General features: G+C 37.3%; 1 protein-coding gene across 7 annotated transcripts in view; it reads right to left on the minus strand.

The window, feature by feature from the left end:
* Positions 1 to 15,407, minus strand: part of SCEL (sciellin) — a 302,338-nt gene that overhangs the window by 9,439 nt on the left and 277,492 nt on the right. For all 7 annotated transcript variants that reach the window (XM_035726891.1, XM_035726893.1, XM_035726889.1 and 4 more), the window contains 4 exons: positions 15,334 to 15,390; positions 8,134 to 8,196; positions 1,813 to 1,905; positions 1,042 to 1,113 (listed from right to left, as the gene is read on the minus strand). In XM_035726891.1, the coding sequence (XP_035582784.1) occupies positions 1,042 to 1,113; positions 1,813 to 1,905; positions 8,134 to 8,196; positions 15,334 to 15,390 (285 nt within the window). The remainder of the gene's footprint in view (positions 1 to 1,041; positions 1,114 to 1,812; positions 1,906 to 8,133; positions 8,197 to 15,333; positions 15,391 to 15,407) is intronic.

Genomic DNA, 15,407 nt, shown 5'->3' on the forward strand with positions numbered 1-15,407 from the left:
GTAACGCATAATGCTAAGTAAGAGTGTGTACACATTTGTGCAGGATACATATATTATTACTCCCATTTTATTGATGAGGAAACTGAGATGTGAAGAGACTTAAGTTGCTTTTGCCAAGACCACATGGTTAGCAAATGACACAGATTCAATCCCAGATCTGACACCAGGATCTCTACGCTATACTGCAACATCAGCATACAGTTTAGGGAGAATTAGATTCAGCAGAAAAATTGAACTTGAAGCTGAATTTTACAAGGAAAATGATGTGTGGTTTTGAGAAACCTTTTTTGGAAAATTGTCCACCTTCTGACATATAATGATGTTCCTAGAGTCCTTTCAGGGACCCTCTCCAGAGATGCTCTCCCTTCTTTGAAATGGGCTCTGATTAACACATATGTCACAAAGATCACATTTGTATTCCCCATCAGTATATTACTCCACAGTTAGGCTAATTCTTGTTTTTGTACTCCCTGAAATGGAATGGGTTGTGAATTAATGACTTTGTTTGACATTTTCCTCAACACCCATCACTCCAAGCAGCAGATTTTTGGGGATATCAATTCTCTGTAATTTGGGCCAGAGCGTATCTACTAAAGGTAATACCCCTTATTTCAGAATAAAGGCAAATGATAATAGATAGAACCAGAGTAGTATATAGAACTATTTAAGTGGAACTTGAAGTCAGCATAGGAATATCTGAGTAATTTTGTGTAATTTTGTATTGTGTAATTTTATAAAGCTTGTTATAAACATTCAGTTACATACAATTATGTGAGAACTGACAAATGGTTATCCTATTATGTATATACTTGTTATATTCAAGTATTCGGTTCATCCAATGACTACTTATGATTATTTGCCAACTACTTGATATTGGAAACATTATAAAGAATTATATACTTAGAACTTAACATACTCCTAAGTGGTCTTCTATTTGAAAAAATCCAAGCTTACTCCAAAATAATAGCATCTCTTCTTACACACAGATTATTTCAAAATTAGAATAAATGTAGCAAAATATTTTAAATAAATTTCCAGTACCTGTTCTCCACGTACGTCCTTGTATACACAAAGGTATCCTTCGGTCCTGCATGCCTGGTTTCAGCATTGAAGCTGAAATACAAACCATTTACTTAATGTTTAAAATTTAGTTATAAGGATAATGAAAACAATAAGGCTATTATCCAATTCAAAGCAAACAAATAGTGCTTACATATTCCTTTTAAATTATAACTTTTGAAATGTAATTGTTAAAGGGGTATTAAACCACTTCTGCAAAATGTCTTCATATCTCCCAGTATGTTCTTAGCTTCCACTGTCTTGGCCTACTTCCAGAATGCTGCTATGAAAATTGGTCACTCAGAATATCTGCTGTAGAGCATGAAGATTATTTGGAATATTTGTGTAATACATTTTACTGTTTGTTTCCCTGGTGTCTCATTCATATTTCCAAACCATAACTTTCCCCATAAATCTCAAAAAGTTGACCTTAATGAACTAACATGATAACATGTAATTTAATGAAACCTTTAAATCTATCTAAAGAATATCAACACCAATGTCACAAACAGGCTCGTAAAAAAAAAAGTAAAATTTTCAGGGAAAAATCACATTTACACTTTCCTATGCAGGTATCAAAACTTCCCAATGACTAAGTTGTTAACTTAATGTCTTTGTGTGCGGTTTACATATAGTCACGGATAAAATTAGAAATTTATGCATTTCAAAGGAGGGGTCAGATTTTATATAAGATGATTTTTAAAAACAGAAGGAGAATAGTTCTGTCATTTGTTTTATAATTGGCTGCAGTACCTGAGATTTCTCCTGGCTTCATACAAATGGGCAGGAGTTCTAGTGAGCTGGTTGTTTAAAGCATCTGTGGATCCATCGACTTGGCCATCTAGCCTGGGAAAGCAAACACAAATATTTGGCATTTCTAAGGCCACTTAGAAGTTTTTTGTTTTATTAAAATTCTGTTCAATTAACATTCTTTACATACATGAACCTCTTTATGTTTGTCTGGTTTCTGTGCAGATACACAAATAGAATACATATACTGTTTCACTCTCCACAGCGACCACTCTCTTACCTTTAAGAATAATCTACAGGCATGTGTCATATTACCTACAGCAGTGCCACTGTACAAAGCTTCTCATGTATAATATATAATAATATATAATGTATAATATATCTTGAGAGTTTATCAATTTGATGAAAATTATCCAGGGGTTGCTTTTGGAAATTACAGTTTCCATCTTATTTTTAATGGAAAGGAATACTTTGAAGATTACAGATTCCTGACCTAGATTTCTGCTAACTCAAAAAAATATCACTACGCTTAACAAAGTGTAGGCATATTTTCTTTTTCCTCTGGAACAAAGGAAAATTTTAATGCAGGAATTGTAAAAATTTTAGCCACATTTCTCCCTCCAGGTTAGTAAACTCTGATATAGAAGAGATGTGAAAACCAAGAGGACAGTTGAGATCTTAATCAAGACTTATCATTTTTAAACACGCTGTTCCTTCCATTCCCTGATAGCTCTTAAAGAAGAGGAAAACATTTGTTCACATATTATCTCTGGCATACAGAAAATTATCTTCTAGTTTTAAGACAGATGTTTCACAAAACATACAGCTACATTAAAATGATACTAAGTAATGAGAAAGTAGAATTAACATCAGATTCTCTAACGTGATTATTAGAATATGTCATTCCAGGAATTATAAACCTAGCTAGCAGTTATTTGGAAATATTCAAATCATATCATATACAATACAAAAACCCAATTTTAACAGATAAACAGCTTCAAAGAACAAAGGTTGTCAGTGAGTCTGAAATGTGCTTGCACCAGCCTCAGCAGTATAAAATCAAGTTATCACCAGTTAGCAAAATCGGCAAATAGAAAAGGGAAATAATTTGCAAACAGTACTGTTCTGGACTCAATTGTCTCCCCCCAAAATTCGTATGTTGAAACCCTAACCCTCAATGTGATTTGCAGACAGAGCCTATAAGAAGGTGAAAAAGGTTAAGTGAGGTCATGGGTGGGGCCATAGGACTTGTGTCTTTTTAAGAAGAGGAAGTGACACGAGAGATCTGCATGTGTTCGTGCAAATACAAAAGAGAGGCCATGCAAGGCCACAGTGAGAACATGGCCATCTGCAAGCCAAGGAGAAAGGCCCCAGGAGAAGCTAAACCTGCCAACACCTTGATCTTGGACTGGCAGCCTCCAGAGTTGTGGGAAAAAAAATTTCTGTTGTTTAAGCCACTTGGTCTGTGGTATTTTGCTATGGCAGCCCAGATGGAGTGATAATACGAGTAGCATTTCCTCGTTGTGTTTATAATGAGATTAATGACTATGCCTTCATGAAGATTTAACTTGTGAATAAAAACCAAATATTAGTAAACAAATTTGAAATGTGGAACAATAAACTCTTTGATGGATTTTACTCCACCAGTAGGTTTGGAAGATGACAGATTAAAAAAATACAGATCTTTTAGGGCGCCTGGGTGGCTCAGTTGATTAAGTGACGGCTTTCGGCTCAGGTCATGATCCTGGCCTTCCTGGATCGAGTCCCGCATCGGGCTCCCTGCTCAGCAGGGAATCTGCTTTACCCTCTGACCCTCCCCTCTTTCATGTGCTCTCTCTCATTCTCTCTCTCTCTCAAATAAATAAATAAAATCTTTTAAAAAAATAAATTGCTAAAAAAATATATAGAGATCTTCTAGACCTTTTATTTTCAAGTAATTTTAAATATATGGAAAAATTGCAAAGACAGTGTGGACAAGCCGTGTCTACCCTTCACCCAGCCTCTCCTAATACTAATACCATATATAACCATGGTACATTTGTCAAAACTAAAGAATCAACGTTGGTACAATACTGTTAACTAAACTACAGACTTCATTTGTATTTCATCAGTTTTTCCACTGATATCCTTTCTCAGTTCCAGAATCAGAATCAGGATATATCTTCCACAAAATCATCATGTCTCTTTAGTTTCCTAGGGTCTGTGATCATTGCCAAGTCTTTCTTTGCTCTTCATGAGATGGTGATAGATGTTACACAGGAAATTCTATCTTGATGCCAATAAGTGGTGATCTATTTTTTATTATTATTTAGAACCATAGAAATAGTTAGAAAATACTTTGGCAGTGAAATCACCTGTAGTGCTTTTTATAATGCTACAGGGTCCCACATCCAGATATTCTGGTTTAATTAGTTTGAATTACAGCTTGGGCACTGGGCTTCTTTTAAGCCTCTCCAGTGAGTCTCACGTGCAATTTAAGGTTGAGAACCACCACCTTAGAGGTTGGGCAGTCCAACATCTTACCCAAAAGAGCACTGGTTCTTAAAGTATGATCCCTGGGTCAGCAGGTGGTTGTGATATACAGTAAAGTTTGGGAACTGGTGCAATCAAGGAACTCTGCCCAAGTATTCCTCTCAAATGCCTTAAACAATCCTCATAAAGGAGAACTCATAACTCACAATGTTTGTTGTTTAAGTTTTATGGTTAAGAAGTTATTCTTCATTGAAACAATTGTTAAATTATAACTTCCAATTAATGGTCATAGTTTTGTTTCTTAATTAAATAACAACTCTACAAAATATAAACTCAAACACTGTATATAGGACCTTACAGAATTCCTAATGGAATTACTCTTGAGAAAATGTTTCCTGCAGTAGAAATTCACCTTGAAAATTTACCTATCTGCAACCCTCATACATTGCCAAAGTATAAAATGGTACAGCTGATCTGAAAAACAGTGTTGGTTCCTTAGATGGTTAAACGTAGAGTTACTACACAATCCAGAAATTCTACTCCTAGGTATATACCCAAGAGAAATGAAAACATATCCCAAATAAAAAGTTATAGATACAGCATTGTTCACAATAGTTAAATGCAATCCAAAAGTCAAAAACAATTCAAACGCCCATCAATTAATGAATGAACAAAATGCTGTTTAGCCATACAATGGAAAAAATACTATTTGGGAATAAAAAGAAATAAAATACTGATACATGCTATAATATGGATGAATCTTGAAAACATTACACAAAGTGAAAGAAGCCAGTCATAAAGGACCACATATTGTATGATTCCATTTATATGAAATGTTCAGTATAGGCAATTCATAGACAGAAAGTAGATTAGCAGTCGCCTAGGACGAGGGGTTGGGGAGAAAATGTGTGACTGCTAATGGTATGGGGTTTGTTTTTGAGGTGATAAATATGTTCTAAAATGGATTGTGGTGATGGTTGCACAACTGCATGAATATACTGATTAGGAACATATATTTACTTGGATATCCAGTTACTATACAAAGTGAATGCATTCATAAAGTGAATCAAGTTTCAGTTTAGCAGATTGGCTCAGGACTCTTACTTGGATTTCCATCATCTTACTAACTTAGCCTTAGCAGCCTGACATTAAACACCATAAAACAATTTCAACTGATAAATATCTATACCCCTGCAAACTTTATAAATCTCTTTTGCAAAAAGAATAAAATCTTATTAAGAGCCCACTATTTTGTATCATATGTGTTAGGGTTTACTTCTGTAAAATGTCAAGTTCTTAAGCGCTTATAAAAATTTCAAATTTTAGGGTGCCTGGGTGGCTCAGTTGGTTAAGCGACTGCCTTCGGCTCAGGTCATGATCCTGGAGTCCCGGGATCGAGTCCCGCATCGGGCTCCCTGCTCAGTGAGGAGCCTGCTTCTCCCTCTAACCCCCTCTCATGTACTCTCTCTCTCTCTCTCATTCTCACTCTCTCAAAATAAATAAATAAATCTTTTAAAAAAAAAGAAAAATTTAAAATTTCAAGTTTTAAGTATTTTTTAAAAAGTACTCTACTGTTGGGGCACCTGGGTGGCTCAGTCGTTAAGCATCTGCCTTCTGCTCGGGTTGTGATCCCGGGGTCCTGGGATCGAGCCCCACATCGGGCTCCCTGCTCCGCGGGAGGCCTGCTTCTCCCTCTCCCACTCCCCCTGCTTGTGTCCTCTCTCTCGCTGTGTCTCTCTCTGTCAATTAAATAAATAAAATCTTAAAAAAAAGTACCCTACTGTAAAAAAATGAGAGGATTTGCTGCCAGAACACATGGGTTCATCCCACCTCTCTAACTTACTAACCTTCCGCACTTGGTCAAGTCTCTTACTCTCTGTGAATTTTCTCTATTTTCTTTCTGTTCCAGATTTACCCATTCACGCATTTTGACAGTCCTTTTTGCAGCCAGAATCCATGGGCACAAAAGTTGGGCCCAGAGACTTCTTCTTTCCACTCTTTTCCAGGTGAAAATTTTTACTATGGTTGCTGTGTCAGTGCCAGGGTGGTGGTGACATTTTCCATTTAATTTTTAGATAGCAGAACCATGAGAAATCGTACATCTACAGGATTGTGATAGAACTGAAGGAGAATAAACACCACCTGAAAACAGAACTCAGAGATCAACAAACGGTCTTGCAGTAGTGGTAGTTAAGACCTCGAGACGTAGTCACTGAATGTGCTGATTCCCGTCTCCCTGGGGAGAGAGTGGGTGTGTTTGCGCATGTTTCTGTCATCGTTGGATTATGTCAGGCAGGAGAAACAGATGGAATTGCAGGAAGGGGAAGGAGACTGTGTTAACTTTATTGTCAACCATGGTGTTTTCCATCTACACACCATCTTCAATGCAGATGGCCACACCCACACTGCCTTGCTTTAGAAAGCCAGACAGACCACGGAAAGCTAGAGTAAACTCCAGGTATGAGGAGGCAGAAACTGGGAGGTAGCAAAGAATCTTGGTTATCAAAGAGATATAGAGTAGAGAATAAGGAGGTCAACAGGCAGAAGGAAGAGTGGGAGGAAAATGGGGAGGAGCCAAAATTCAGGGAGTAGCTGAGTTATAGTAATGACAAAGAACTAGGGTTAATGTTCACGGATTCTTGATGGAATGTTCTCTGGCCAAAAGGGAGCAATCTTCCAGTTCAGGCCTCTATGAGGCCTGGCCAGGCTACCATCCCTGCTCTTGAATTTCTATAAAATTTCATTTCTTCATTAATCCTTCCAATAAAACCCATTTCGTGAAAAAGCCACACTGAAATTGGAACATCTGTCAAATCATATTAAATGAAAAGTTCCTTAATCATACACGATCATTGACTTGAAAATTTTTTTACCTTGATCACTTCCAAATAATACTTGAATTATCTGGAAGACTGGTTAACCGTAAGCCCGGTCCTATCCCCAAAGTAGTGGATGTTTTTCTAAGATAAACAGATCCTATTGAAAATTTACCCTCCCTCATTTTATCAAATGCTTTTTGTGATTACAAGAAGAGAAGGCAGAAGATGATTTAAGGAATTAAGGGAACAGAAAGAAACTACCCATTAGATGCAAATCTTTTGTAGACATTATGGGGAAGAAGTGACCCAGATCTCTTCCTGCTTTTCCACTCTCCACACACAATGTTGACAATATCATTTCTTTGCATAAAAAAACTAATAGAAAAGACAACTGCACCTTGCAAAGGTAAAAACTAGGAACCTATTGGTTTTGGGTCTCCCATATGTGGGGAGGGGGGATTGCAAAACATGGAAAAGAATTATAATTCTTTCTTAAACAGTCTGTAACAACAATGAAGTATAGCTTCTATAAACTATACTTTCCTTGTAAACAAACAAACAAACAAAAAAACAAAGTACAACCGTTTTAATGCTGTTACACTCTGTGGTGTAAACAACTTTCAAAACTAGGTCCTGTCTTATAGCTGTGATGAATTTGTGCATTCTTTTAGAACTATGTATCCAAGGAAGAAAGTCCCAGAGTGCTTTCTGCACCACTGAAGAACTACCAAGCAACAATAAGTAAAAATAAATCTTCACAGCCCAAGTGCAGAGCTTTGAATTTCCATGATGCCTTTTACACGAAGCAATTGAATAGAAGCCCCTTTGTCTGAAATTCCAACAGAATTTGAATTTTGTTCACTTTTTTCCATATGAACTATTAAGTACCCTGTATATCGATTTTTGTATTTCAGTAGCATTTATATTTATACCATAATACAATTCAACTCCTCAACAAATCTTCTAAGGTTATATAATTTATGTAGGCTTATATGGGATTGATAACAAAAAAGTAAATTATAATAAGTCTTACCTTCCATTTTTGTTTTTAGGCACATTAGAATTTACTTCAGTTACATTTTTCAGGTCTTGGTCTCTATAGGAGAAAAATATATATAATATGTATAATATAAATATGTATAAATATAAATACGGGACATTGGAAATCTGACATTGAGCTAATTGACCTATACAACTCAAATATAAGAGTGTGGATTATGTGTGAGAGAGAAAGAACTAATGCTTTAGAAGTTTTAAGAAATCTGAAAATAAACAACCGATTTATAGTCCATTTAAGTTAACATTTAATGATTACTAACTTTGTGTCACAAAGTACTAACTATGTATTTTCACATGGATGATTTCATTCAGATCTCACAAAATCCTGTAGGACAGCATCTAGGGCTCAGGAAGGCTAAGCGAATTTTCCAAGGTCAATTAACTAAATTGTAAAAGAGTCAAGATTTGAGGCCAAGCCACCTGCCCATCTGAAATCAATTCTTGGATATTTAATTAGAGACTTCATTCCAGCTTTGTAGATCACAGAAACACGAAACCCAAAATTTGAATAAACAATTCATAATGTGGAGGATAAATGGGACAATTAGATTCTTGAATCGAGCTGCAGCAATGATTAGATACACTTTCATGATATACAATATCCCCTGGTATGTTATTCATACATTAGTTATTTATATATTTGGTTATAACACTGGTGGTTCTTGATTTTTTTTTTCCCATGAGTTTAGAAAAGGCTTTGTCATGAACCCGATTGATTGGGAGGCTTGTTTAGGAGTCAAAACAATGAAGTCATCTCTTTCCCTATTTCCTTGTTAATTAACCTTCCTAATCTTCCTTTTGTAAACTAGACTAATCATATTTAATTTCATAAGGTTGCAGTGAGGATGAATGAGCTAATGTAAATAAAATTCATGGCACAATGCCCCCAGTCATGTGTGAACTGAATAGGCATAAGTAAATGATAATTACTAGAAGTTCAGTGACACAGCAGTAGGCACTATTGATTCCAATATTTTGACGGACTACCTTTTCATTTTTATTTCTGCTCTAATTTTTTTCACCTTGGGAATTAGCTCTAGTTTTCATAAATCTCCCTTCTCGTGATTGTGAATAGTAGATTTAAATAAGGTTATTATACATGGAATCAGAGTATGGACTCTTACTCATGAAATTAATATCGATAAGGATGAAAATACTATAAAAAAGTTCTTGTAGTATAACAAGACTTAACACTCTTTTTATATAACATCCAAACCATCAACAATTGGTAAATCTGCAAATTAGGCAGCATTCAATAGCCACACTTAAACTTCACATTTAAAAAACTAGCTGCATAATTTTGAAAATGTAGAAATTAGATTATTTTTTAATGTGAGTTATAGTCAGGAAAATATGCTAATTAATACATGTCAAAAGCACAAGATTTCAGAAGTAGCTCAGAAGTGTTGCAATCATTTGATTCTGTAGTCTGAATGATATAAAATTCAGAACTGACTCCTTCAACGACATAACTGCTAGAACTACGTAAGGGAACCTCCCAGATCATATCGTTCAAATTTAGAAATGGAGACAGAAGGCTTTTGCTGAACCCCTAATGGTCCTTTGCTAATTATTAGAGCTACCTTCTTGGCCGCAGGGGCCACTGTACTATTTTAATAACCTGGCATTAAGTGATCCTCCTTTTATCATTTTAAAATAATACTTCACTAAATACTTGGGGATAATGAAATAAAATGAAGAGATGTATCATGATGTTACATAATCCAGCTTCCTAGGATGGTTGGCAGTAGTAAATGGTGAGAGACCACCAGAACTGTGAATCTTGAGGGAATTAAAATTTTGTCCCAGCAAATGATTCTCCTTCCACTGTTAACCTAGGATGAACTGAGTGCCATTATTTAAGGACACTGGTGGTTTTTACTACAACTTGAGAGTAGAGTCTCATTACCATGGCCTTACATGACCTTGTACATAGAAGCTGCTCCAAACATATTTGGGAAATTAAGTTCAAATTCTCTTTTTCTACATCTCCAGGGGAAATTTTTAACTACCTTACCTAGCTCTGGGAAAAGATATTAAAGGGACCCCCAAGGGGAAGACATTAGACCGTGAACCCTTAAGGCAGTCAGCTCTACCCACATCTAGGTACACAGTGTTCACCATGACCTTGTAGAAAAAGATCAGTAAAGGCAGTGATGGATATTTCATCTCCCTTGGTGTCAGTCACCCAGAGCCTGCCTTACTTCACCCCTGAATTACATATATTTCTTTTTTTATACAGCTCTCAACTCTGGCTTTGTTTCCTTGTTCTGGGATGTTGTTACGGGTCAAATTGTGTTCCCCCACCAAATTCATATGCTGAAGTCCTAATGCTAGTATGGTCAGAATGAGACCTTATTTAGAGATGGGGTCTTCACACAGGTCATCAAGTTCAAATGTGGTCATTGGGGTGGGTCCTACTCCAGTATGACTAGTATCTTTACAAGAAGAGGAAATTTGGATGAAGACACACACAGATGTAAGACAATGTGAAGATACAGGGTGAAGGCAACCCTTTACAAGCCAAGGAGAGAAACCTTGGAATAGATTCTTCTTTCTCGATCTTCAGAAGGACCCACCCTTACAGACGTCTTATTCTTGGACTTCTAGCCTCTAGCACGGTGAGAAAATAAATTTCTATTTTAAGCCATTCAGTCTGTGGTACGTGTTATGACAGCCCTAGAAAACTAACAGAGATCTGCTTCTGCCCTCACAACACAATTACACTTAGTTTGTGAGTCTGATCCCGGACTGCCTCACTTCTGCTGGTACCTTCCATTCGATCCTGGCTGCTGCAGATACTGGATCTTTGCATGTCCTCCCACCCTTGCCTCGGGACCCAAGCCTTTTTGGATCCCAGCTATCAGGAGGGAGAACAGGAATGAGTTTTGGCCTGAGGAAGAAGGAGAAGCCCGAATCTAACAAATCCAGTAATTACAAGTAGGTAACTCAAAACTGGAACCTATACATGCCTTCAACGGAACTTACCCCCAACGTGATAGAACTATGAATCATTGGCTAAGCCGTATTATTAGTGGTTTTTTAGAATTTTTGGTGTTTTTATTAAACAGCATCACATATCAAGTTTGATAGAGTAGATTATATGATTTTATTCTGAATAATCTATACTAATATTTAAAGCAAAATGAAAAGTTCCAGATTATGAAGAGCACAAAATGTGTATTTGCTTTGGTTGTTCACCCTGATTGACGTCATCAGCTAGATCTGAAGATCCAATAAAAGAAGTTCAGATTGCCCATAAACTTCCCAAATTGAAGGATATAAAAATAAATTTTCACTCTTTATTAAGAACACATCTATTACATCATGTCTTCTGCACTGTGGCGGAAAATGAAACACTGTGAGCCAAAGTGTGACATGTAGATTTTTCTAGAAGCCCGGCTCCGTGCAGCAGGTTGGAGCAAAGGCTTGATTCCCAACACTTACCATGGCAGTTGCAGTGGAAGGAAGACCTGTGTATATTTATGAGTAGTTGGAATTAGCTCCAAGGAAAGTTCTCCATGGACACAGTGAGAAATGCTAAAAAGAAATTTTAACCTTTGCAACTAAAAATGCTTTTTTATATGTAGATTTCAAAATTTGGGGAAGGGGGAATGAGTCATCTGTTATGTAGAGTCATAGTACAACTTTTGAATATAAGCCATTTATCCAATAAGTCAATAAATGTAATTTAAGCCAATAAATGTAATTTATTTTCTACTGTCCCATTAAGGAATATAACACTCCCTTACAGAGCAGATTAAGGAAAAAAAATAGGTATTACTATGTCTGCTATTATATAACTTTTCTCAAGATAAGTGCTGCATGAGAGAAAGTTAACAGCTCACTCACCAGTGCTCTTCCTCTCTCATGAGGGTGTGGGTGGTATTTATTAAAAGCTGCAATATGTTTCTCTCTCTACAGCTTACTTAAATTGTTTTTGTAGAGTATCAAACACATTTGCAAAATTAAGAGCCTCCACATAAAAAGTTTACTATGGCACTTCTTTTGTGCCAAGAACTAAATCTTAGGCATTAAGCTTTAGTTCAAAAGGAATATTTGGCTCTCTGAAAGTACAGAATACAGTGAGATAACTGTATAATTCTTCAGCTCTGCTGACGTGGCAAAATGGGCCCAGATTTGTATATCTTTATGGTTCCTTTCAGTGAGAGAGTCTTAAATATTTTCTATTAAATAAATTAACAGGTCCATAGAGAAATTGGACAATGTAGGTATTTTAAATATAAGATGTAACCAAGGATTTTAGTGGCTCTAATTCACCATGGTTGATTGAAATTCTGTCACAAGCAAGAGATAGTCATGGCTTAAGCAAGCAGACCTGTCATAAGATACCAGATTTCTTCAATCTGGTTTCACTCCTGGGGGCTCAGAATGTTAGAGCTGGAAAGCAGTAAGCTTTACTAGCTGGATGATCAAAGGTCCTTGATTAGTTTGAGATTTTAGCCTTTGATTCACAAAGTATTTGTTAAGCACCTAATATGGGCCAGGCATTATGTTCTGCATCGTAAATAAAGAAGTGAATAAGACAGACCCAGTTCTTACCCTCAAAAATCTTACAGTTGGGGAGAGATGATTAAATAATAATTCCCCCTATGAGACAAATGCTATGGGACAGGGTCAGAGAGCTTGAGAATGTCTAGAAGAAGCACCTGATGCAGATGTGGTGGGTCCAGGGGACCTCCCAGAGCTAAGTAAGAGACAGCTATTTTGAGACCTAAGGGATAAGTAGAAGTTATCAATGCAATACAGATGAAAGATGGGTGGGTTTGCTTGTGGGGGGAGCATCATGGGAGGTGGGAGGAGAAGCCTGTGGAGGCAGGATAAGGTAGGCTTTGGAAACCACGTTAAGGAGTATGGTCATTGTCCAATGGCAATGGAAAGCCACAGGAAGATTTGATCAGAATGATGTGATCAGATTTGTGTTTTAGGAAGGTCACTCTATACTGTGACCGATGGACTGAAGAACAGGAGGCAAGACTGGCGCAGAGGGAGCAATTAGAAGACAGAATTATAGGAGCGCCTGGGTGGCTCAGTGGTTAAGCATCTGCCTTCGGCTCAGGTCATGATCCCAGGGTCCTGGGATCGAGCCCCGTATTGGGCTCCCTGCTCCGCGGGAAGCCTGCTTCTCCCTCTCCCACTCCCCCTGCTTGTGTTCCCTCTCTCGCTGTGTCTCTCTCTGTCAAATAAATAAATAAAATCTTAAAAAAAAAGAAGACAATTATAATCCAGTTACAGTAGTATAGTGGAAGATGAAACGTCTTAGTTCCTGAGATAGAAGCCTCCAAAATGACCTACTGATTATGTGGGGAATGAAGCGCTGGAAAGAGTCAAGGTTACCCCTCCCCCCCAGCTTTCTTTCTTGAGCAGAAATATGAGCAATCTGCATCAGGAAGATAGGAAGAACCTCTTGTCTTGTTGGAATACTAGAACTTGGAGGTGTATGTCTTAGCCAATGGAAGCCCTTAAAATTATGGAAGTATAATAATGTAAATAGTTCAGAATATTTTTTCTACTTCAGATGAAGGATGCCTTTTCTAACTGTACAGGCCTAAGTGGCACTAGCTGTTTTTCAATCTTCAATTGGGAACAGCAGTTTATGGGCTACAGATAATTGAACATCTTCCTTTTATGTTGGTTCGTGAAAATGTGAAACTGTCACTGCTAAAAGCCATGCAGTTTCTCCCTGAATAAATGAAAATTCTGTGCACATCTGCATTTGTTCAGGTTGTTGTGTTCCTAGAAGGAGCTCAGGGACACCTGCTTACATTCTGATCGATGACCAAAGTTTATTCTGCCTCTAACTGTGAATTAAATATACAGCTGCTGGAAATGTCAGCAAAGTCACATAAAAAGGATTCTGATTCACTGCTGTTCTACTATTAAATAATCGGTGTTCCTGTCACACTGAATTGAATGTAAAACAGCCTGTGGCTGTTATTCCTCTGGGAAATCCTTTAAAATGCCCCCTCCTTATCCCCCATTAAAATCAAGTGAGCAGGGTAGATACATTATATTACAGGTGGCTGAACCAATTGAATGAAGTCACTCTTTTCAAATAAGCAGCTTTCCTGTTTGTCTGTTCTGCTCTAATTCTTGAACAACCTGGCTGATTATCATTAAATCTGGCGTCACCCCTAAAGAACAATCAGACACTGCCTAGGTTTAGATTCATGGATCAAGCTGCCATCTGAAAGAAACATGATGGCCAATGTTTTCAAATTTCCTTTTTTTAGGAATCTCATCCATATAAGGAAAATGTCTTCTTTCTATAGAAATTGTTTTAGAAGTTGCCAAAACACAAACTACCTTTTTATAAAATTAGCGTCTTCTAATAACCAAAAGGCAGAAAAGTTTCCATCTTCTGTCAACAAAGCACATTTGCCAGAGAGAAGGAGGGAAGGAAGGGAAAGTGAGAAAAAGAGGAAAGTGTGAGGGTGCACACTCACGTGGGCATGTGTATGTGTGAGAGAGACAGAGACAGAGACAGAAGTACATTTTGTGGAATCAGCCACGGAGGGAAGAGTTGGCCACAGTAACGACTGTCAGTGATTCCGCATGTGGTTCGTAAACCTAACCGCTTCCTACGTGGTGGGGAAACTCCTCATACTGCTACTAATGAAAAGAAAAATCTGTCCCCACCAAAACCACTATGAAGAAATGGTTTTACTTAAAGATATTTCCATACAATTCTCAGTGGCAGGGTCGACAGCAAAAGTCTGTTGTCATTTCAGCTATTAGGAAACCTCTAGGAAACAACTACTTTTCTCCCCTCCCTGTCACTTTAGTGATGATTTTCTAGAATAAATGTTTCTAATTGTAGTCCTTTGGCTGCAGGGTGGGAGGGAGCCTTGGAAGGGAAGAGACTGTGGGGAGTATGAAGGGTGGGAAGAAGAGGAGAATCTGAACTGTTTTAGTCACAGATTTTTTGTTTTTCTTCAATTTAGTGACATCAGAAGGGCTTCAGTTTAGATCCGGGATGGGTTTTCTGTCTTAATAAGGTCATTGAATGTCTTTGAGCTATAGTTTCCTCTTCTATAAGACAGGGTGTGTGAATATATTTTGCATGGGGTAGTTGTAAGGATTAGATGTAAAATGTAAAATTCCTAACTAGAATCTTGAGACCACATCAAGATAGTTAGGCAAAGTCATTTACCGCTCAGGGTTTCTGAGAGCTGAAGATTTCACTTTAACAAGGTTGTCCAAGCCTTCACTGTTCGAAAGAGGAAA

The sequence above is a fragment of the Zalophus californianus genome, chromosome 3 (genome assembly GCF_009762305.2).
Source record: "Zalophus californianus isolate mZalCal1 chromosome 3, mZalCal1.pri.v2, whole genome shotgun sequence".
Lineage (NCBI taxonomy): Eukaryota > Metazoa > Chordata > Mammalia > Carnivora > Otariidae > Zalophus > Zalophus californianus.